At 32.4% G+C, this 26329-nt stretch overlaps 2 protein-coding genes across 2 annotated transcripts; one reads left to right on the plus strand and one right to left on the minus strand.

Moving 5' to 3' along the window:
- Positions 1–3555: 3555 nt before the first annotated feature.
- LOC108346033 (plastidial pyruvate kinase 2) lies at positions 3556–9739 on the minus strand. The gene is made up of 12 exons (XM_017584959.2): positions 9296–9739; positions 8922–9209; positions 7582–7747; positions 6736–6870; positions 6481–6591; positions 6302–6390; positions 6118–6180; positions 5813–5988; positions 5241–5343; positions 5002–5150; positions 4535–4643; positions 3556–3941 (listed from the first exon to the last, which is right to left on the minus strand). The coding sequence occupies exons 1-12, from the start codon at positions 9530–9532 to the stop codon at positions 3834–3836; spliced, it is 1734 nt and encodes a 577-aa protein (XP_017440448.1). The 5' UTR covers positions 9533–9739; the 3' UTR covers positions 3556–3833.
- A 12435-nt stretch (positions 9740–22174) lies between these two features.
- On the plus strand, positions 22175–24436 carry LOC108344203 (uncharacterized). The gene is made up of 4 exons (XM_017582668.1): positions 22175–22430; positions 23524–23838; positions 24189–24327; positions 24415–24436. The coding sequence occupies exons 1-4, from the start codon at positions 22175–22177 to the stop codon at positions 24434–24436; spliced, it is 732 nt and encodes a 243-aa protein (XP_017438157.1).
- Positions 24437–26329: the final 1893 nt, after the last annotated feature.

Raw genomic sequence — 26329 nt, forward strand, 5'->3', positions numbered from 1 at the left:
TTCTACATTCTACCTTCAGAACTACTTAATCCTGATATCCTCGAGTCTTCTAAAATTTTGAAGATTTTGTTACAAAATAGTGCTAAAGGCTATTTTATGTTGTCATTGTCACATTCAAAGTGAAAATGATGTTTTGCTTTTCCTGTTGAACATTTTTCAGAAACTATTACAGTGTTATTATTCTTCCACTTTTTCCATCGTTTGGCATTTTGTTGTACTACTGACAGATTCTGCTCACAGTTCATTGTATCTTTTTCTATTTTTTATTAGTAAAAAATAAAATAACATAAAAATAAAGCAGGGCTGTAGCTCATATAGAAAAGAATATAAAAACAATCATTCAATATCTTAATGAAAATAACATTATTTTATATTGAATGTAATAGAAAGTCATATAAAGAATAATTATAATAATGGAAAACGATAACATATAAAAGTTTGTTAGAGTATACAAAACTTAAATAATTATTACTTTTTTTACAATAATATGAAAGTTATCATTTATACAAACATAACATATTGTTTGCGTAACAATAAATAATCTTAGACCTGCACCACTTAATATACTTAATATCCAATTGAGGGGTAAATATTATTTATGCATATACCTAAATAAGTAGGGTAAGTATTTTGTGTTAAATAACAAATGTATACTAAACTTTAGTTTTAGTTTTATCAAAATTAAATCTATTCAAAATTAATTTTGCTAACACATACAATAAACTATGTTAAATAAAATTTCTCACCTAAATGAGCACTATATAAAAAAAACACAGAAGTATATTATTGTAATATTTTATGTTGAAGATTTTGCATTGATCCTTTATATAATTTGTTTATGATTGTGTGTGTGATTACAAAAGAAATTTGTCACAAGACCAACTTTCGTAAATGAAGAAATTACTTCTTTTTTTATAATTAAAATGAAAATTTCATTGTATAGAAAATAACATTTTATCTATGTCAAGTGAAAATGATGTTTTCTAGCACAATTTTTTTGTGTTGAAAAACTTTTGTCGCTACTCATCTGTATTATATTACAAATTTAGATTCGAGGATCCACAAATGTATCTAAGTGGGACCGAATTTTTTAATTATTTATATATTTATTTTAATCAATAATAATCTTGTAAAAGTATTTTAAAATGTTGAAAACATAGTTCTAAGTTTATTATGAAAGACTGATGTTAAAGAAATTTTATTATTATTATTATTATTGTTGAAAAACATTGACTTATCTCACAAAACAAAAGCAATTAAATTAACAAGACCGACAACAAAATTCTCAAAATCTAGAAAATAAACAAACTCATAAAATACAATGATAATTGAATCTCACCGTATCTTATATTATAATAAATTATATAGTGTCTATTAATATATTTTACTTGATCTCTTCTCTTAATATTTCTTATTATTATTATTTTATTATTATTATTATTATTATTATTATTATTATTATTTAAAGAATTGGTTTAGATATCCTACTACTAATTTTCTTTACTAACTAGTGAGATCAGTTTATGAAATTCACGGTTGCATAGTAATGAGATTATATAAATAGAGGCAGCTATAAAAATAAAAAATAAATAAGTTTAGGGTCGGTTATCCTCTTTCTTCGTTGATGCTTCCAACAGTTTCAACACTTTCAAATTCATCTTCAAATCTAAATATAACAATAAAGATGTTATATTACCTCAGTCATAATCTTTTTCATTGAAGTTAATAAATTTTCTCATACTCATATTTTCCATCTCTTCTTCACTCACATTCATTTTGTTCTTCCACACTCATCTTATTCATTCCAACACATATCCTTCATTTATATTTTTTCCTCATCCTTTTTATCCATATTTTTCTCCAAAATTTCATTCATACTCGTCTTTTTTATTCATATTAATCTTCTTCATTTATTTTAATTTCCTTAAACAATTTAATAAATCATTGAATAAAATTGCACAAAAGAAGGTGATAAGATGAAAAATACCTATTTAGAGATCTAAGAAAACTTTTCAAATATCAACCTAGTTAAACTATTGAGAGATAACAAAAAAAATATTTTAACAAAACAAAAATTCTTCAAATGAAACAAAATTCAATAATAAGATAATAAAGAAGATAATTTTTTTTTATATTATCTAGTAAATGAAAAACTTATTCTATTGAACACTTATTTGAAAGTTAAACATTCTCATGTGAAGAAAATACATAATAAATAAACATATTAAAAAAGAGAATAAATATTCAAATATGAAACATAAAAAATATATAATGAACATAATTATAGAAATTTTAATAAGAGAAAAAAATATTTGGACATTTGAATGAATTTCCCAATAATCCAAACAATTAGAAAAATAAAAAATAATATATATATATATATATATATATATATATATATATATATATATATAACTTTATTAGTGTTGTACTAACTATTTATCAAGGAGGAAAAGTAATGATAAATACGAAGATAGATGGGAATTTTTATTCAATTAGGGACACTTTTGAAATTATAATAAGGAACGAACTTTTGAGGTTGTTGATGCCAAATTTGTAAGATCGCTCATCCGGGTAATATGATTCAATAAAATTCTATATGTTAATTACCCAAAATATAAGATAGATCGTGTTCTGAATTATTTGACATTTTTATAAAATCAAGATTTTTATCATACAGTTCAATATGTTAATTAGAAGAATTGGATTTTTCTTCGATTGTATTAAAATCAAATTGCATTTTTATTTTCAATTGTAAACCATGTACAATTAGTATGTTAGTATAATTTACATATTGAACTGTATGATAAAAATCTTGATGGATGCTCCGATCTTACATCTTTTTTTTCCAAATTTGAATTCTTCAAGCGTGATAATCTTGTTTCCAAAGTTTATCAAAGTTGCTTTATGATCTTAGGATAAGTTTTTTGAATTAAGGAGAAAAAATACTACTCATTTTAGATAGAAAAATATCAATACTTATAAAAATATTTCCATAAATATAATTTATACTTAAGATTGTTGATAACAATATGATCTTGCAATATGTGAGATCATAATTTACTACCCTTTATAGAACTCTTAAAATCTTTATTTTAACATTTCAAATATAAATGAGATTTCATATAGTAATCTATTACTGAATAAATATTTAATTTATCTTAGTCCTTGCTATAACAAATTGGATGTGCTTATATGACCAATGAGTCCTACCTTCAATAGGAAGATTCGTTTCAGAAATATATTTAAGTTACCCAAATAAAGGTTTGTATATTTATTGGGATATCAAATTTCTATAGTGCTATTCGTTTTTATAAATAAATTTTTTTAAAAAAAAGTCATAGATAAGTGAATAGAATTCCACAAAAACAGTTCTAATATCATGAAACTGCTTCAATTCTACTTTGGGAGACAACTTGTTTCTTTCTTGAACACTAAGAAATTAAACTAAGTCGTAAATAAAATCACCTCTCAAGCAAAACTCTCTGATTTTGCGAAAATTAATTTTCATATTCGTTCAAATTTAAAAATTCAAATGTTACTACTGTTCCAGAATTTAACTTCTGAAATCACTGTCATTCATCCAAACATGGCGTGACAAACAAGTCAGTCCTTGATGCTGGAAGCATGTTTCTGATTTCAAATTCTTAACCAAAATTTCAATAAAATTTAGACACAACCAAATTACAGAGGAAAAAAAATGATAGCAATAATATTTTAATGAGAATAATATGAAACCTAAAGAAGCCAAACAAACTATGATGCTCTAAAGATGATGCTAAACTTTGCCGTGTCTTGAAACATTATTTGTGGTCACTTTCCATTCCTCTGGCTTACACTTTCCTAACCTGGATATTGTGCGTGGATTGGAACCTCCATATGGGTTGCCTACCACTTTGTACAAGTGCTACTTCTTCTCCTTCCTTCACCATTCCTTGCTTCTGCACATCCAAACCATGCAAATGTGATCATTAACAAAAAGCAAAAACATGTAACATGATCAAGTAACAGAAGAATCTGTTCAGTAGATAGCATCTCCTAAAAAAGATTCAGTAATCATCTCCATAGTATGTTCTATAAGTTAATGAATATCATATTACAGCCACGTGGAAGCTACTGAATCATACATCAAAGTTAGACACAACATTCATAAGGGTCCTTTTTACTTTGATAGGAAAGTGCATAGGAATTGGAAAGCCAATTGTCCATTTAGTGGCACAGCACAAAAACATGTTTGTCATAATCAAGATTAGTTAAAACAAATAGCAGACATTTCCAATGGCTTGTTCCATGTGAAGCATTGGCATTCATCAAGGGACATGAGATTCAAACAGTTAGTGATTAAGTACTCCATGCATGAATAGTCTAAAAGCATAAATCTTGAATGTAAAAGCTACTACCCTGAAGGTATTGAGGCTGGAAAATCATACGGGGATTTTCAAATCAGTTCAAACAAACATTAACCATGTTACTTGGTACAAGTAATATGAATCCAAGACAATTAAATTATTGTGCACGTCCTCCAAATATTTACCAGCAGAAGGTCCAAGGCTCTTTTGAAGGTTGCTTCAGAATCGTCACAGAATTCCATGTATATGGGACAGACTCCTTGATACAAAGCAAGCCTCTGCTGCACCCTCTTCCTGCATGAACAACAAGATTAGGTTGATAATAAATTAGTCATCAGTCATAGCATAAAAATAGATAAAAACAAAAAAAACAAAAAGCAAAAGTACTCTCATTTTTGGAGATAAGTACGCCAGTGAAACAAAAGAAACAAACTCGTGTAACTGTTACTTTTAATAGCTTCTCAAAAAGTGGAATACTAGTGATTCATCAAATTTATTTTCTGAAAATCTTAGGACTCTGAAAACCAGAACATTTCATGAGGTGACCAATGAAGAAATTCTGTATGTTGCAGACATTCAACCATGTAGGTTTAATTTTCTTTAAGAAAAAGGTCTTTTAATCAGTAAGAGAAAGGGGACAAAAAGAACTCACTCATCTGTAAAAGCAAATATGGTGCCAGAAGGACGATAGTGGCTCAATAAGATAGCCATGAAACCCGTTCTAGTGAAGACAACAGTTGATGTTCCAAGGGTGTTAGACATCATTGTTGCATGGTAAGCAAACATCTCACTCATGTGGTTCTACATTGAACCAAAAATAAAAGACAATCAAATGAAGTGCAATGGATTAAATAGAAATTCAACATGGTAACAACATAGATTGACTTAAACCTTGAACACTGGACCAATGTTAGGTGGCATTTGACCACCCGGTATAGTGGCTTCTGTCCGCAATGCTACTGTATGCATTACTTTCACGGCTTTTAGTGGGAACCTGCAGTATCATACATTAAATCATTCTTTTTGGCTCTAATAAAATCAAAATAATTGCATTACTTTCACAGCATCAACCATGCCCCTGTTTGTTATAAACCTTTGTAACATTACCACAAAAAAGCTCATATTTGTCACAAAATCATATACATGCTACTACAAACCAAACACAGCATTTTATTCACTTATGACCAACCCTGCTTTCTTTTAATACTTCTAGAATCTAGTGGGAGCAGGAGCAGTAAAGGGAGACATATGGTTGATATTGACTCCTCTTCATATCTGACCTGATATGCTTCCTATACGTGTGTATGTAAAAATACTTGTATTATGGTGTCTTTGGGGGACTAACAGGCGATATACAAAAAAAAAGTGGTTTGAACCGAAAGGATAAATGGTTCCACATGTTACCAGTCCCTAACTTCCTAGACCAGTTGGACACTTGGGGGGCAGGAAAACTATTTACTTACTTTCCATGAGCTGTTTCTCCAGACAACATTATTCCATCTGAGCCTTCTCTAACAGCAATTGCTATATCTGACACCTCTGCTCTTGTTGGAGTTGGGTGAACAATCATGCTTTCTAGCATATTTGTTGCCACAATAACAGCCTTTCCCATGCTACGACACAAGTTGATTATCTCTTCCTACATTAACAGGCATTACAATTGTTAATATGAACTCAACTCAGTTGACATTTGTCCAGCGGAATACATGATACTGATAAAAAACTAGCATTACTATAGATCCTTGGTTATTAGGTAAAAGCAGTTTACCTGCAAAAGTGGAACCTCTTCGATAGGGAGCTCAGCACCAAGATCTCCTCTGGCAACCATGGCCTAAAAAAGCAAGGCATCAACAATCAGTACAGAAATTATATTAGTTAGAACCACTAAGCAAAATAAATGAAATATAAAAAACGCAAGCCTAAAAAAATTAATGTCAGGAATAGGTTAGCACCCCATCAGATGCAGTGATAATCGAGTGCAAATTTGGTATAGAGTCTGCACTTTCAATTTTTACAATGACATGTATATCAACACCACTTCCTGCAGCATTGAATGAGAAATTCATCATATACATAATCTAAATACACAGCAAACTAATCAGATATATTTTAAATTCTTTTAGATATATACTCTTCAAATAATTCTTCAGTTCATGAACCACTTCAGCATCCTTAACAAAGGAAACAGCGTAGAAGTCAACTTTGTTATCAACTCCAAACTTGATATCATCCCAATCCTTCTCTGCAACAAATGAATGTGAATATTAAGTCCATAGGAAACCACCATAACATCAATCCCCAGTAACTACCCTCCCACCCAACTGAAGCACACAGAGATATACACTAGAATATTGTCAAGATTGAAATTAATAATCTGAATTCTGACCAGTGATTGAAGGCAGTGTAGCACTTTTTCCTCTAACATTCAAATGTCGCCTAGACTTGAGCTCTCCTCCATCAACAACTTCACATTTCACAGAATCCTCTGTCTTAGACTTAACCACCATAGACATCATACCACCTACATAACACATTAAAAAGTAAGGAACATTATGTTTAAACCAAAAGTTCAACAATTTTAAGTGCAAAGGACAAGTGTATACTACTATAAGAGTGTTAAATAATGGGTCCAAACCTTTTTCGGATCCCAAATAGTGGGAACTTTACCCTTGTGAGTGTCAAGTAAGTTGCTTATATGTTATACATTCTATCTAGCCTATAATATTCTTCTTTGGAATAACATCAGCCTTGCATCTTTCAACAGTTTAATTCATTTAATAAGTCAATTCAAATTTATGTAACGGAGCTAAACAGCATCCCATTATCCTGCGCAAACCATCAAGAAAGATGGAAGGCAGCATAAACAGTGTTATCACTTGTTTGTTTGCAAACCTGATGACAATATGCAATACTTGAGTACAAGCAAATGCTTTCATGATTAAGGCCTTAACCAGAACAAGTTTCTTGGATAAAAAAGATTATCAATGTATCTCAAAAACAGATTATAGCATAATTTCACTACCAGGTGGCCTCAAGTGGCAAATCTCTGAGAAGGCATTAACTCTGTAACGACCGAGATTAATCCCTTATCGCAGAGAAAACTTTTTAATGAAATTTAAAATTATATGCATATATCACCATAATGTTGGAGTGCTAATTTATCAATCCATGAGTAAAACAAAAAGTTTGAGGAATTTGGACACTCTAATTGATCGGTAGATAAACATCATACCATCAACAAGAAGCATATCCCCCACTTCCACGTCATTGACAAAATCATCGTAGTTCACACTAACACAATCTGCAGTTCCAACACCTCTCTGAATAGTAAAAGTGAATTCCTGCCCAGGATCCAATATAATAGGTTGTGGCAAATCCCCACTCCTAACTTCAGGACCCTGAAAATGAAGAATGATAAATATTAAGTAACACAATCAAATACTCTTGATTTGAAAAGTAGGATGCTTGGGAGGAATTGTTCGCATATGATGCATACTTGACGTTGTGTGAAACAGCATATATCAAAAACTTAGTTAGAGATTTTGAAAGGGAAAATCAACTACTCTCAAATTTTATGAAATCAGGCTTGAGCTCTTATTTATAGCTTGAATACAATAAATCAATCAAGAGAAAAAGCTGACAGTCTAATAAGCAGTAGTCAACTTAACCTAATTGCTAGCTAGTCATAATTGCATTGCCAAGTGCTAAAATTCTAAACACGAGCTAAGGATTGCTCTTGATCCTTCAACAGTAGAATACTTTCTACTGATTAGCTTTAGGGGCTATGGTATAGGTAAAGAGGTTAACTTTCAGAGGCAATGTGCACTCTATGCTATTACTCGGAGCACAAAATAGAAGAATAGCAGTATATCACTCATATTTTTATCAATATTTTAATCAGAGTTAATTTTTTTATCAGAGATTAACTATGCACACCACTATCCAGGATTCATACCTATGCTATAAGACCTAACTACAAATACATCGCATTCTCCATTGTTAAAGAAAGAGTATAATTACACCCACCAAATTATGAATAAATGGCTGTATAACAACGTTAAATAAGATTTACATGACAGAGATTAATGGCACATGCTTCCATATTAAACTATAGCTATATATGTAGCATAATAAGTCAAAGTCCTATCTCTTAGCCATTTAATTATGATTCCCAGAGCAGAAACTAAAGTAAAATAATTATCAGCAGTCATTATCATAATGGAAAGTGTCACAACAAAAGGCTAAATCATTGCAGCACCCTCCACGATCTGCGTCATCTTGAAAGCAGAATAACAATCCCAAAGTTATTGACCAAACTATATTAAAAACAGTTAGTGGCTGTATTTGTCCAAAATTTCCCACAATATCAAGGATCACAGGAAATCGCAACCACAACCACAATACAAAACCTTGAATCAAAGTACACAAAAGTAAACTTTTAATTTAGCAGGTACGCCTTCTGATTACCATGTCCAATACAAAATTGTCACGAAGCAAATATACAAGAACAACAAATCCCTGTCCAGAAAAACAAAAGTGAAAACAAGATGTTTGAGTGTAGAACTAACCAACCTTAGTGTCAAGCATGATTGCAATCACATTGTCCTTGCTTTGAGCATTATATTCCTTAACCAAGTCAATGACTTTCTGATGAGACGCATGGTCTCCATGAGACATATTCAATCGAGCCACGTTCATCCCAGCCTCAGCCAGCTTCCAAATCATTTCCTTCGTATTGGTAGAAGGTCCAATGGTACACACTATCTTTGTCTTGCGTCTAAACGTGGGCTTCGACCACATCCCAGCCGAATTCTCCCCTAATGGCTGCATCCCACGTAAATGTTGCAAATGCTGCTCAATCTAATCACCACGACACAAAATGGGTCACAACAATTACCCCCGGAAAACCCATCCAATGAAAAAAATAGAAAAACAAAAGCAGGAACCTTTGGGTCATCTTCGGGTGACACAGGGATGACTTCAGAAGGGGCAGATTTCCTTGCACTGATCTGAAAGCTTCTGGGGGCGAGTTGGGAGCGTTTACTATTGTTCCCATGGGAAGGTAACACCGTGGAAGCAAAAGATGGAAGCTTTAACAGGTTTTGAGACCTGTCACGTGCAGATCCAGAAGAGGGACATAAAAGGAAGCCTTGAATGGAACGTGAGACCGCAACCTGAGCCATAGTTAGAAGAAACGAAATATTGTTTGGGAGAGGAAGGAAGGAATGAGAGGCGTATAAGAAGAAGGTGAAGGGAAAATGGAAGTTTGGAAAAATCGCCGCTATGTTTGACGGATATTCTGAGGAGGCGGGACAGGGGCAACTTGTTAAGGAGGCCTAGTTCGTATCGAAAAACAATGAAGACTGTACTGTGTTTGTACCTTGTTCAAAGCTTTTGATGTGGAAATTTAATTAAAAGGAAAATGGTTTATGTTTCTTTAAACATGCGGATAACCTACTTTCCTACTCACTCTTTACTCAATTTATTTCAACTTGTAAAATAGTAAATAATTTGTGTTAATTAACAAGTAAAACTGAACAACTTTGAACAAATGCAACAACAAAGAGTATTTTTGGAAGAGGAATTTTAGGATCCAACCTTTTTTAACTTGTGAATTTGTCTGAATTTGTCAACTTATTTAGAAAACAATGATCAAATATATATAAAATTAAAGTCTTCTTTCAATAAATTAAAACAATAATAATACAAATTCTTTCAAGACACATTACGACCATTTTTAATTTGAATTGGTTATTTAACTAAGACTATCATAATTCCAATAATGTATGTTACTAATGTATTTTATTAATTCTAGTTTTATCAACCATTTTTATTAAAATTTTAGCTAAATTCATTGTTAATATTTAATTTCATCTACTTTAATTCAATACAAATAAATTTCTAACTTATTTCATTTTTGTATATCCTACATCTATGTTTTTAACCTAAGTCTTATGTTGTAATTAAATTATTCTTTGTCAACAATAATCTTTGCATTTTTATTTTTCTTTATATATTTAATATGTTATTGCAAGAAAAGTCATGAACAACTTTGAACAAATGCAACGACAAAGTATTTTTTGGAAGGGGGATTTTAGGATCAAACTTACTTGAGCATCTGAATTTGTCTACATCTGTCAACTTATCTAGAAAACAATAGTCAAATATGTATAAGGTTAAAGTCTTCTTTTAATAAATTAAAACAATAATAATACAAATTCTTCCGAGACATATTACAACAATTTTCAATTTTAATTGGTTATTTAACTAGGATTATCATAATCCTAATAATATATGTTACTAATGTATTTTATTAATTTTGGTTTTATCAACCATTTTTATTAAAATTTTAGCTAAATTCATTGTTAATATTTAATTTCATCTAATTTAATTCAATATGAATAAATTTTTAACTTATTTCATTTTTTATATCCTTTTTAACCTAAGTCTTATGTTATGTTATAAATAAATTATTCTTTTGTCAACTATAATCTTGGCTTTTTTATTTTTCTTTATATATGTGTGCCGAAACAATATGTAATGTGTTGTTGCAAGAAAAGTCATGACAAATATTGTTGATGTGGTGGAGAGACTGATGACCATGGTAGTCTAGACATCATAGTCAAGAACGAACTTGAGGAGATCACAGATTTAATAGTAGGAAAGGACTTAGTAATGTCCTTGAGCATGACCTCATGGTGTGTTGCTAGATTTTTTATGTTTTTTTATCATTTTGGTGTAATTTTATATGCAATTTCAAGAATGGTGCAAGCTTTAAAAAAATTTCGAGATTGGACAAGTTGTGTCAAGTTATCATGACTTCAAAACGAAGAACTTGTGTCATGCTAAAGTGACTTCACTACGAATGAACTGAAGTTATGTCATGTTGACACGACTTTTATTTATAACGAAATAGAGTGACTCATGTTATGACGACTTTAATTTGAAATGAACTGAAGTTGTGTCATGATGTGACGACTTAATGAAATGAAAGGAAGTCATTACATAACTAAATTCATCATGATATGGTACAATTTTAGTTCATTTCACTATATAACTGAAGTTATCTTAAGTTGTGATGACTTGAACTTTTCCATTGAACTTGTCATGACTTGATATGACTTCAATCCATTTGTAGTATAGTTTTAACAGTATTATCATGAAGTCACTTTAGCATGACAACTTTTTCATTTTGAAGTCATGCCAAGTTGGCAGATTTGCCCAAGCTCGGAAGTTTTTAAAACTTGCACCCTTATTGTAATTTTATAATGAAATTACTCTAGAATGGTAAAAAAACCTGATTTTGATGGTCTAGTCTTACACTATAGTTTTAAAAGTCATAACATATCCATTTTTTTAGATGCTAAGACATTTCAATATTTTAACCATAGCAAAGAATATTAAATTTTGATAGATTAATAACTTATACGAGTATGGAAGATGAAAGCAAGCCATTTAAGAATTTTAAGTGGGTTGAAAGCCCAAGTTTCAAACAAAGTTGAACAATGGCTTTCCATTTACCCTTTTAAATCATGTATGTCTATAATGGTTAGATAACTAAGGAAGGACATTTTCTTTCCAAAGTAACATACTTTCAAATCCAAGATATCTCAAGCCTTAGAGGCTAGTGTGTTGTGTAAGGTTGAAACAATGTTGTCAACCTGAGACAATACCACCTCAGCACAAATATCTCTATCATAACAATAATATGCACCTTGGTCCTGTTGGCATCCCAAAACAAGATTAATATGGTTAGTCAAGGATTATATAAACAAACAAAGTTAGAAAAATCCTAACAACATAGGAAAAGTCTTGACCTACATAATTTAGGCTTATCTAGGTAAAAGCTCACAAAGGTACTACAAATAGGATTGTTCATGATGTAAGAATTACTCATTTAATATAACATTTATTGCTTTTATACACATATAACTGACTTGCATTGGAGTGTCTTTACAAATATTTTGATCATTGGAACATTGAAGAACATCGAAGAGAGAGAACCTTTCAGCTTTGTAGTAGGATAACTAAATACATCTAGGATTAAAAAAAAGAAGATAGTTGAGAATTGTTTCTTGTGGACATGTCCCATGAACACATTTTATTAGAAATAATAATAATAATAATAATAATAATAATAATAAGAACTTGAGTTTTCTTCCCCTTTTGGTTATTGAGCAATAATTAGCTAATTAGTCTTCAAGAATGACAAATCTAACAAAGAAGGAAATAAGATAAGGGAGGGAGGTGCAAAATCTGATGGAATGGAAACAAATTGGAGTTGCAGACACCACGAATGAGTAAAATTTTACTTATGGGTAAAGTTGGGATTTTATAATTTAAAAGGGTGTAGAAGTAATAGTCATTAAAAATCTTGCCTCAGTTTTGGAGAAGGCCAATTTAGACTCTTTTCAGTTTAGGGCTTCTTCATGCACCTCGCTCTTTCTTCCTACATCCCAAAATTTTCTAAATATCATAAATGACCTACTTTAACTTTGAGTAGTAAAAACATAATCACCCACTCTTTTATTATTGGCTTAAATGCTTACTTCGTCCTCAAGAGGTGAATTTGTGTTTAGTACCCGGTTTTAAAAATGAAGACATTGGGTCCCTATGTTATGAAAAATGTATGCATAAGGTTATGTCTGTTAAGTTGACAACAACGACATTAAGTCCATGCTGATGTGGTCGTACTTTTTCTCTTCTCTCTTCTGTTGTCCAACTTTTTCTCTCTCTTGTTTATAACGACGTTAAGTCCATAACGACGTTACTTTGTATTGCTTATTAATTTGAGGGACGATATTTTAGTTTATAAGTGAAACAAATTTATAATTTTGTAAAAGGTGACATCTATAAAGGAAATCACTGAATTTTGAGGATAAATATCATATTTCGAAACCAGGTTTAGGAAAGCACTAAGTTTCGAAATCTGATTTTGAAAAGCACCAGATTTTGAAAATCGATTTAAGAGTCTACCAGATTTCGAAATTTAGTTTAGGAGTGGACTGAACGAGGGCTACGCTTGAGATTAGGTAATCTCGTGGTCCTCACATAAGATCGAGTTTGTTGAGAGACGTATATAATGACTGTCGTGTGAACCAATAGTATGAGTATGTAATACAAGCCTATTTGTTGCATCTTGTTGGATGCACAATTTTCGTGAATATGAGTGCCACTTACGTTCGTGTGTCCTACTTAATTGTCTTTAGAGATCTGCATCATGTGACAGATATGAATGGGGAGTTGTTGCACTTGCACACCTGTACAATCAGCTTGGAGATGCTAACTTTGTAGAGACAAAACAATAAGGTAGCTCATCCTTATGTTATTCATGATATTGAAGATGATCGACCGAGTCTAATGCCTTGACTTCACCGACATCCCTTAGATGATATTCCAATGGTCAAGAGATTAAAGTCAAGATTTAGGTTATCAATATATAACTAAACAATGTTTATGAATTTATGTAATGAAACAATGTTAATTAATTTTCCTTTGTCGTCATTTTAAGGCACTATTAGACGTATTATGATCATCTTAAAAGGATGATTGATTTTTGTGATGTGAGTGAGGACATTTCACCATGGTACCGGACCAACGAATTACAGATAACTCGTGAAAATGAATGCAATGCATGAAACATGTAATCATGCAGACTGCCTATATACACGGTCTAGAAAATAAAATCTAAATGTATTGAATCTGGAACTTCATATAACAGAATAAATTAAAAGGAAATAAGGAAATTCATATTCAAACTAAACATACCTAAAAACTACCCAACAGTGGTACCAAAAATTCAAATGAAAACATTTTAGAATTGAATCAGAACCGAAGCATCTATTCTATAATATGAAAAACTCATCAAACATAGAAATGAATATCAAAAGAATAGGATCAATAATAGTGCAATTACAGAAACATAAATGGAATCAATAAGGACAAATGACAATCAAATGTAAAGTGAATCAAGAATGAAACGTAAAAACTCTTATTGAAAACTGGAAATGAGAATACAATTAATACCAGAAATCAAAGAAAACTGCAAAGCCTGTCTCCCAATGTGATCATCTTCGAGTTCCATTGAAAAGAACAGAGTTCTACCTCTATGAAAAGCTGATAAAGTCTAAGACTAAAGGCAAGAATTTGGAAAAAGTGGCGTTTGTCACCCACTACCCATTTCTACCCTAAGTACACCGTCTGTCACCCAGTGCACGTACTATTCATTACAAAACTTCCCTTTTTATAGGGGAAAATCCAAAACAGAAAAGAAAAAAAGGGGGAAAGGGGAAAAGGGGGAAGAACTGAAAACAAACTTAGAAGCTTCGAGAGTCAACTCCAACTAACTCTGAATCACTTTGCTCTTCAACCGTCGACCGCTTCCGATCATCCTTCTGGTCCGATTAGCTTTTGGGCCAAACATCCTTTTGGGCTTCTTCCTCTATCAGCTCTCAAATCAACCATTGAGCCCGTGCCTGGTTCTACTCTGCTTCTTTTCTTTTCGCAAGAACCTTATAGGTTGAGGGTTGAGGGAATTGGGGAAAAATCCCATAATGAACGAGCTCTCTGCCCATTTGCAAAGGTAGCAGCTACCAAGCTTCTCCAAACGGTGTCGTTCCACTAAAACCAGCCCATGCCAGCAGCCCAATCCATTTGCCTAACAACAACTCAAGCAGTGTTTCCCTAAAGGAGATTCAACCCATAACGCGGTTGTGCAATTAAAGAATCTACCAGCAGCTTAATCTCAAATGCAGCAGTCCAATAGATTCATTTCCCGTGGCCTAAATCAACATTGTAGTGGCAGTCTTTCAAATCAACGTTGGCCTAGATTGCATGGCACAACACAGCACTTTCAGCACAACCATTTCAGCACTTGATCTGCAAAAAATATTAGGAATTTTAAAGAGCAGAAAAGATAAACGCCTAAAAAAACTTATTTATTAAAAAAAACTATTTATTTAACTAAAAAGGGAAAATTAACACTAATTTTACAAAATCTATTTTTATCCTAATTACTCTAAATTATATTATTTTTAATGAATTAAAAACTAAAATATCCTAAAAGAAGAGTATTAACACAGAAAAATGGGAAAAATATAGAGTTAACAGTCCATGTCTAGTATAGTCATCCATTTCTTTATATTACCTTATAATTAATGAAACAAATCAATATAAAAGACAAAAGCAAAGCATAATAAGTAAAATGTAAAGTATAACATAAAGTACCCCTGATTGTGAATTGACTAACAATGACTTTCGTAGTTCTTTTATTCGATCATAATTTCCCACTAAACTTGCATATTCATCATGTTAATGACTAAGTTTTTTAAAGAAATCATGACAGATAAGGGGTCATGACTATTCACACATCTCCCACAAAGCAATAATGTATTTATACCCACAATGGTCATCAACAACGACATCAATAGTGTAAGGGTGACAAGTTGGATGAAATTGATCTAACATAGGTATTTTCCTTTGTTGCATAGATCCAAATCTAGCATGCCTCTTTTCTTTAGATTGGATGTATTTCTTTGCAAAAAGAATTATATATCATGTCTGGAATGGAAGGCATCTACATGCTTACATAATTAATTTAGTAATATATATATATATATATATATATATATATATATATATATATATATTTATTGTTAAGAAGTGAACTTTAAGTCTAACTCAACCCCACAAAACCAGCTTGTAAGGTGAGATTTGCACCTACTTCTATAATCTAAATTGGTCTTATCTCTAGTCAATGTGGGACTTCCAATACACTTCCCTTACGCCGAGGTATATACGTCTCGAGCGTGAGACTAGACATTAATGGATGGTTCGATAACGACCTGATAGAGAGTGGAACAATATGCCCAACAAACAACAAACATCGCTAGGATAGGCTCTAATCTGACTTTGATACCATGTTAAGAAGTGGACTTTAAGCCTAACCTTAACCCCACAAAACCGGCTTGTAAGGTGAGGTTTGCACTCACTTATATACTTTAAATTGGCCTTATCTCGATCGACTAGAGATAAGGCCAACTTAAAGTATATAAGTGAGTGCAAACCTCACCTCATAAGCCGATTTTGTGGGTTAAGTTGCGCTTAAAGTTCACCTTTTAACATGGTATTAGCGGTATGGTTAGAGCCTAACCTAGCGATATTTGTTATTTGTTGGACATATTGTTCCACTTGCTATCGGACCACTCATTAATGTCTAGTTTCACACTCGATATGTATTACATCGGCATAAGGGGTGTGTTGGAAGTCTCACATCGACTAGAGATAAGACCAATTTAGAATATATAAGTGGGTGCAAACCTCTCAAGCAGCTAATCAGAGCATCGAGGTTTCCCCTTTTCCTTTTTCAAGTGTCTTGATGTGAGAATATTGGATTTTTGTGGTTTCTCTCTCCATTTCATCCATGGCTTCTTCCATTGTCATCTCTTTTGACCTCTCTTTTTGTCACCATTGCATTTGACCTGTCCATACATGTTTTGCAAAAGATGGCTTTTGTTAGTTTATTTATAGTTGTGGTGGCTCTCTAACAGTAACCTCTTTATCCACTGGATGTTAACAATGCATTCCTCAACGATGATTTGTAAGATGAAATTTACATGAACCAACCTCCCAAATTTGTTACTTAGGGCAAGTCTTTTGGGTTGATATTCGTCTTCTAGGTTGTCTTGCAAATCATTAACAATTTGGTGTCACTTGAGTGCAAACATCATCTTATAAACCGGTTTTGTGGGATTGAGTTAGACTTAAAGTCTATTTCTTAATATATATATATATATATATATATATAGATATATATATATATAGATATATATATATATATATATATATATATATATACACATCTATATATCTATATAGATCTATATAGATCTATATAGATCTATATAGATCTATATAGATCTATAGATCTATATAGATCTATATAGATCTATATAGATCTATAGATCTATATAGATCTATATATATCTATATAGATATATATATCGGATTATAATTGGCATCAGTGATATTTAGGGAATAGAAAGAAAAACGTAGGGTGCTGAAACAAAGCCCCTTCACCCCTGCATCTCTTGCATCCCATTTCATTTTTATAAAGAAACCCTACACCTATGCACCTTTGAATTACAACTCTTTGATAATATTTTTTCTCTTGCGTTTTTTACTTTGCAGTTGATATCAATTGTTATATTTGTGAGTGAGTATTTTCTAAAGATATTTGAGAAGGATTGTTTGAGTGCGGTTTAGAGTGGTGCATCCATGCAGCTTGACTCTTTGTGTTGGTGCAGTTTCAGGTGCTTCGTTAGCTCGTTCTTCTTTGTGTTTTTGTTGAAGAGAGAGGTTAGTATTTGTTTTTAATCTGTGTGCATAGATATACTTTATGGTTGTAGTGATATTGATGGAGAGGTATTTTATTTTCGTTAATATGTTTGCATGCATCAAATGACCGAAACTGAAGTTATTGAATGTGAAAAATGAAAAACCGAGATGAACCTATCAATTCTGGAGAGTCGATGCATGGGGATCGGACGTGGACAACCAATGCATGGGATCGGATGTGGACATCCAATCTATGAAAATTCGGATTTGAATATCCGATACACAACTTACATTATATTGAATATTCTATATGTTTAACTTATGTACTTCTTATATTAGTTTATTTATTTTTAATACTTCCTTTATTAGTTTAAATTATTTTTTTTATATTACATATGAGTTTATAATGTATTATATAATTTCTATTTAATATAAAATAATTTGTATGAATTTATTAAAATTAATAAAACTGATTTTGAAACAAAATAAATTTAATACCCTATCGGATATGAATAGCCGAAGGCACAGGAATCGGATTTAAGATCTCATGAGAATTTGGATATCAATATCATATACATATTTAATGTATGTTATATATAAAACTTTAAACATATTATTGTTTTAATTATTTTATTAATTTATAATTAATTTTAAAATTATGTATGATTTTGTATTAATTTATAATGAAATTAGATATTTTTTAATTGATATAGTTATTTTTTTTTAATTTATTAAAATTAATAAAACTAATTTAGATTAAAAAAAATTATGTTACTATCGCATATAGAAACCCGATTATATATATATATATATATATATATATATATGTTTGTTAACGCGCATACGTCTGTTTTTTAGTAAATTGTAGTAGTGTGTACCAAGTTTTAGTAGACAAAAATACTCCTATATATCATGAATTTTAAGTTTTAAGGTAAAGGATATTTTAATAATTTTCATTCTCAAAACTAAAAAAAAGAAACTTCAAACCCTTGCTCACCTCTCTCATTCCTCTCAACCCTTTCTCTTTCATTTCTCTCACTCCAACATTTTCTCTGTCCTCATATGGTAGCCCCAACTGAAAAAAATCAGAAACACTGGTCGTTAAACAATCTTAAAAAAAATGATTTTATAATGAGTTTTTATTTTATAATTTTTGTCTTATCTAATTTTATCCAATTTTCACAAGCATAAAAAAATTGGTAATTGACCTAGAAAAAAACAGAAATACTCACTGTTAAACAATTTCTTACAGAAAATGATTTTTAATGAGTTTTCATTTTATAATTTTTGTCTTATCTAATTTTATCTAATTTTCAAAAGCATAATAACATCAAAGGAATTGGTAATTGGCCTGGAAAAAATCAGAAACACTCGTTGTTAAACAATTTCTTACAAAAAATGATTTTATAATGAGTTTTCATTTTATAATTTTTGTCGTATATAATTTTATCTAATTTTCACAAGCATAATGATATCCGAAGGAATTGGTAATTGGCCTAGAGGGTTTTTTTAGAGATGATGATTCAACCTATGCAGATGATGAAATTAGAGAGGTTAGTGAAGATGGTGAAATTAAAGAGATCTTGAATGAACCTTTGCCTGAAGGTGATGAATATGTCATTGACTCAACTCTTTACAAAGGAAAATTGTTTAACGACAAGTGTTTCTGATTTTTTCAATTGGGGCTAGAGTAGGGATGATAGAGAAAATGTTGGAGTGAGAGAGATGAAAGAGAAAAGATTGAGAGGAATGAGAGAAGTGAGTAAGGGTTTGGTTTTTTTTTTTAGTTTTGAGAATTAAAATTATTAAAATATCCTTAACCTTAAAACATAGAATCCATGATATATAAGGGTATTTTTGTCTACTAAAACCCGATACACATTGCTAAAATGTACCCACTGAAAAACAAGCGTACGCGCGTTAGCAAACCCCATATATATATATATATATATATATATATATATATATATATATATATATATATATATATATATATATATAATTGGATTTCCATATCCGAGATTGTCTACTCTACTACCATTCTTTGTGACAATGTGTATATTATTTAGCAACATTTATTTTCAGAAAGTGCTTGGCTTATCATACATAAAAGTTTTTTCTCTGGAAAAACTTAGTTACCCTATTTGAATACTTAATTATTAGAAGCAATAAGGATTAACATTTATTTTAATAATTGAAGATGAAACAATCATTAGTAGAATAATAGGAAATGGCACCGGTTACTTTTGCTTATAGGCACCGGTTCTACAATCGAGACATATACAGGCGAGGTAAAAAGAGGTAGGTTTTATGCCTCGGGTATGAACCGAGTCAAAATAGGATAGGATTATGCCTCGGGTTTTTACGTAACCGAGGTAGTAACGTGTTTTTTTTTTCATATTTTAGGCCTGTACTGAACCATGCTGTAATTTTGGATTTTTTGTTGTTTATAAATTTTGAATATAGAATGGTAGAAGGAAATTTAAAAGTAGAGGAGTTCTTATTAGGTTGACAAGCGCTAGTGTACACTGATATAACCAAGTGCTGATAAGAAAAATACTGATAGAACTAAGGTACTCCATTCCTATGTCTCATTACAGTGGTTATTTCTCCAAAGCAACAAAGGAATTTCATAACACATCAATCCTCCAACAGCTATGGAGTAGAAACATCCTGTCCAATTAGAGAGCAAGAGTTTGAGCAATTAGAGGAAGTGTTTTATTCTTAACACATTGAGAAGAAATTAAAGGGAATGGTGAGTTAAGCACCTTGTGGGAAAGAAGAAAGTCACTTGCCACAAGCACCTTCAAGCAAATCTGCATCATCAGCAAATGCTACATAGCCATCAGCAGTAATTCCCCAATACAGAGGTACATAGCCATCTGCACAACGTGATTAACAGAGGTACATAACCATGGGCTTGAATCGCGAACTCCTTAAGCTGCCATCCATCGTCGCGCCTCCATCCTCTCCCCAGCGGCGCAGGAGTAAGAAGGCATAATGTTTTTCCCCTTTCCCCATCTGAAGAACCCTAATTTTGGAACCAGGAGGAATTTGTGGAAACGACGGAGATGGAACCCTTGTGGAGGCAGCGCCGCTACAGTCCTCACGATGTCGCTTCGTCGTCGTTCTTCGCCGTGCCCTTTTGTTGCACCCTCGCCATACCCTAGCCGTGTCGTCGTCGTTCCTTTGCCGCCATTGTAGTGCCATTGATGATCCTCCCGGTTTGTCTACAAGAAAGGAAGAAGAAAGAAAGTAGTGAGAAAGAAGGGGGAGGTCACGCTCGGGGAAGAGAAAGAAGGAGGAGGTCGCGCTCGAGGAAGAGAAAAAAGTGGGAGGTCGCTCTGCTGAAAGAAGAAGTGTAAACCCTTTTTTACAATAAACCATACAGATATTACCTCCGTTTCACGTTAAACCCGAGGCCTAAACAACTAAAAAAAAGTTGACGCAGACATTTGTCAGATCAAAAGCCTAATGCTCAGACTTTTATACATTTAGGCACCGATTATGCAAAGAACCAAAGTGGTATCCCCTTCATAGAAAAGCATTCAATATGATCCAGTCTGATTTACAGAGGGTAGAGAGTTTTATGTTTCGGGTGGCTGAGATAACCGAGGCAATATACTTCATAGGCTTCGGTTCCCTAGTAACCGAAGCATATAAGTTCCAGTTAATTAGCAAAACACCATCGCGTTTTGATATGCTTCAGTTTTTTCAAAACCGAAGTGTATTAAGCGCGTTAAAAAGTTGTTTTTTTACTAGTGAATAAATGTCTCATGTATATATTGGATGTCCATATCTGAGAAATTTGACAGCCATTCATTTATTTATATAAAATTTTAGTTATATTACTTATTATTTTATAATTATATTTAAGTTTATGTATAATTTTTATGAATTTATAATATAATTAGATAATATGTAATTGTTAAAAAATAATTGTTACAAATTTTTCATATTTTTGCATGTTGTTTTATGAATATTATTTAAGTAGGTTTGTTTTATACAAAAATTTAATAAAACTAGTTAACTTCATTTTTATAATTATTAATTTTTGTTAATATAAAAAATGCATTTTAAATATTTAATTTTTATAATTTTTTAGATATAAAAATTGTTATGAAAATTTTTAATAATTTTTTTTATATAGTTTTAAGTTTATTTAACTTGCTGTTTTTTTGAAGTTATATTATATTGTTAATAAATTTATAATTTTATAAGTATTGTATTAGTTTTTGATTTTATAATATAATTTTAAATTTATTGTATTATTTTTTTATTTTGTTATAGGTGATTATAGTTTAAATGGACGAATATCGTTATGGGATGAATCCTGAAATAAATTGTAGCATGCTATCAGAATTTTCTTCATTTAGAAATGAGGTTGCTAAGGAAGATCCGACGAATAATTTCACAACAAATGAAATTTTTTCTCTCGTGAAAGCTTAATTGAATGGGTAAAAGGGATTACATATGATCTAGGATTTGTTATGGTGACTATAAGATCCAATAAAGCTACTGGTCAACCTGGGAGGAAGACGTTTGTGTTGCTAGGATGTGAAAGAGGCGAAAAATATAGAAAATACAAACCCGACCAACCTAGTACATATGGCACCCGAAAATGTGAGTGTCCTTTTCAGTTAAGGGGCAAGCCATCTAGTAATGGCGATGAGTGGATATTGCAAGTGATATGTGGATACCACAACCACGATTTAGCAAAAACTTTAGTGGGGTATCCTTATGCTGGTAGGTTAAATCCTACTAAACAAGCAGTACTTGTTGATATGACTAAAACCCAAGTAACACCGGCAAATATTTTGTTGACTCTGAAACAAAATAATGAGCATAATGTAACTACAATAAAACAAGTTTACACAGCAAGTTATACATATAAACGCTCATTGAGAGGGTCGAGAACTGAGCTGCAACAGTTGATGATGATGTTGGATCGCGACAAGTACATACATTGGAGTAGATGTGCAGAGGATTATGAGGTTGTCAGTGACATCTTTTGGACACATCCTGATGCAATCAAGTTATTGAATGCATTTAATTTTGTTTTGTTAATGGATTCAACTTATAAAACAAATAAATATTGGTTGCCATTGTTAGAGATTGTTGGTATGACATCTACAGGGTTAACCTACTCAGTCACATTTGTATTTTTATCAAGTGAGCGTAAAAACAATTTCACTTGGGCTCTTCAAAAGCTTAGAGGTTTATTTTTGACATCTGAGACCGGTCCACAAGTCATTGTCAATGATAGAGACTTGTCTTTGATGAATTCCATCGGCAATGTGTTTCCTCAGTCATATTAGTTGTTATGTCGCTTCCATATTATAAAAATGTTAAAGCGAAGTGCAAAATGTTAGTTGATTGTGTGGAAGCATGGGATGTCGTAATGGAAGCATGAGAGAACGTCATGGATTGTGAAGATGAACCTATGTTTGGGGACTGTGTAAATCGCCTTGAATACACTTGTCGTTCATGGCCTTTATTATTTTAATATGTGAATAATACTTGGATTATTCCATACAATACTTACTTTGTGAAGGCATGGACAAACAACGTTATGCATTTAGGGAATACAACAACGAACAGGTGTGCTTTAATGTTATATTATTTTATTTTGTATTTGAATGTTTGATAATATTGCTGATTTATTTTTGTTAGGGTTGAGTCTACTCATTGGGACTTAAAGAAAGTATTGGGAAATAGTATGGGAGATCTTTATTCTTGCTGGGATGTCATTCATAATGTCATTATGTTGCAACATAATAAGATCAAAGTGTCATTCGAAAGCAATCTCAATGTTATGAGTGAAGCTTATAATATAAAGGCATAAGAAACAAAAGACTTGTTGGACGAGTATCCAAATATGCTTTGGAACTAATAGCTGAAGAATTAGAACAAGTACATCTTATAGGACTCGATAGGGGAAGATGTGGATGCATACTTAGATGGACCTACGGTGTCACCTATGCTTGTGAATTAGCACGTTATGCCCTTGGTATGATTCCTTTGTGTGAATTTCATGTGATGTGGACAAGATTGTCTATTTCAAATATTGTATCAAATGAATCACAACCAGAGTTATCCATACAACGTGAGCTTGCTATGGTTGAAGAAAAATTTAAGGAGGTTGAGATTGGAGGTAAAGTGACGATTAAACAAAAGTTACTTGACATTGTTTGTCCTCCAATGCATTTATGATACCTCCATTGCATAAAGTTAAGATGAAGGATGCACAAAAGAAAAAACTTCAGAGAACAGAGAGGTCTACAAAGCGTGATCCCTCATATTTTGAGCATGTAGACACATTTCAATCAACAATTGAATCTTCGTTTGCGAAAAACAAATTTCAACTTAAGGATAAACCTATGCAACAAAGGAGAGTACCTATGATAAACCAATTTCATCCTATTTGTCAACCATACATTCTCAACATTGTTGATCTCGTTGCTGATGGTCACTATGGCTATAGATGCATTGTTGCGTCATTAGGACTCGAGGAAGATTCTTGGCCCATTATACGAAATGATCATTATAAAGAACTGAGTCAGTGGCGTGATGAATATGCGACACTAGTGGGAGGCTATGATCGACTAGAAGAGCTAAGGAGGTCTTTGATGGTGGACCCACAGTCAGTAGTACACATTCCTATACTTGACAATGTATTTATTATTTGTTTTATTAGTTTTATCATAACAATTTGTTTTATTCCTTATAGGCTAATGCAACCAAGTGGATGACTATACTAGACATTGGGTATGCAATTGTTAATCGTTATAACATCATCTTAGTCTGTCTTTCATATAGTCAGAACTATACGATATTCCCACTACGTACCAGACCCCCTTCTGATGTAAGACAACATCACTTAGTATGTATAGGATACATTAACGACAATCATTTCGTACAGGTAATGTTATTATTATTATGTTTAATTTGAAAATAAGATTTTTTACTAATAGGGAATTGATAGGTTGATCTAGAAGATGGTTGTCCTTTGCCTATGATAGATGTGATATGCTCAAGTCATTGTTATCCAGAGGCGCGAATGTGGTCATATTCGTATACAAATAGGATGCAAGCATTTTTAGAGTTGATGAGTGTTATTACCTCCTATGTTGACTTAGTAGATTCATGATGTAATGTTGTTTTAGTTCAAAAATGTAATGTAAAGAAACATTAAATATCATTCATATATAAAATTTAATGTTATTTTATAGGAAAAAATAACATAAAAAATGAGTTCAAAATAATTATTTAATGGGATACAATAAAAGTATAAAAGCTAATTCAATTTGAAGTAGATTGTTTTCCACAAACATGCCTGTCACGAACATTCTTGGCAGCTATCCTGGTCGGTGAATACTCTTCAACGGTTGCTTCAACTAAATCCGGTAGCTCCCGTGCATGAGTGTATCCTAGTGTCTGGGAATTTCCCTACAAGAGAGCATTTGCTGTAACCTTCTGGCAAATGTTCTCACTATACCCTGCATTATAACGATGACACACAATTATATAACATAAACAATGTAGGTAAACATACCAGCAAACCAGACTATGAAGCCGATCTACGACGTTGCGACACTTCATCAGGAATGTCACTTCGGAGTCTGGGAGCAAGACTCAACTGGTCGTCATTGACAATAGGAATATTGAAAGGATGAGATATCGTCCTTAACCAAGGAAGGTAACCATCAACACAATCAGATGGGAATTTTTCGACGAACACACCCCTAACAACGTGATCACGATAGTGCAACCAGACATCATCGGTCGCTAGTATGTCCACATCTGCAACAATGGGTGGGTCTCGAGGGATGGGACTCATAATGGTACCAAATGACTGAATCATATGTCAACACATCCAAGTGTACCCTGACCTCTAAGAGGGTGGAACCCTGCCTCGGTGACTCCCACTTTGCAGCATGCGGTCTGTCTTCCATGTACGAAGACACCAGACGCCTTCTTCCCAATGTAGGGAAGTGCTCATATATCCAACTCTACATAACAAAAAATTACAAATTATTTCATAATCCATAGCGAAAAAATTCAACCAAATCAAATTATAAACTAAATTTCTTCCTATAAGAGAGTCAAATAACCTGCCATCTGTCTGGTCGAAGCCAAGCTGGCATCTCCTAGCCGCTCATACATATATGCTAGTGCAACAATGCCCCAGACATATCGGCCACATGCGTGTACGCCTCTAAAGAGAAAAAGATAACACACGCGAATGGATGTGGCAGTCTTATCAGCAAATATACTACATCCAACTAGATGCAACAAGTATGCCCGGGCAGCGTACTCCCACTACTACTGCTCACAATGCTCAGCATAGATTTCTCAAAGCCAACTCAATCTGACTTTTGCACTGTGTGCTGCATGTAACTCAACACCAGTTCTCCCGTCATCCACGCCTAAAAGCTCCACAATGGGGCGTCTACTTTCTTCAAAATCTACTTCCTTCAGATGACATAACTAGCCTAAAACTGGGAGGTGTAGCAACGATGACACATAATCTAAACTCACGGTCATCTCACCCATGGGGAGATGGAAACTACTGGTCTCAAAATGAAATCTCTCTATAAATGCTAGCAGTAGACCCCTATTGACATAGTCATAGGAGAAGCTCA

The sequence above is a fragment of the Vigna angularis genome, chromosome 8 (genome assembly GCF_016808095.1).
Source record: "Vigna angularis cultivar LongXiaoDou No.4 chromosome 8, ASM1680809v1, whole genome shotgun sequence".
Classification (NCBI taxonomy): Eukaryota; Viridiplantae; Streptophyta; class Magnoliopsida; order Fabales; family Fabaceae; genus Vigna; species Vigna angularis.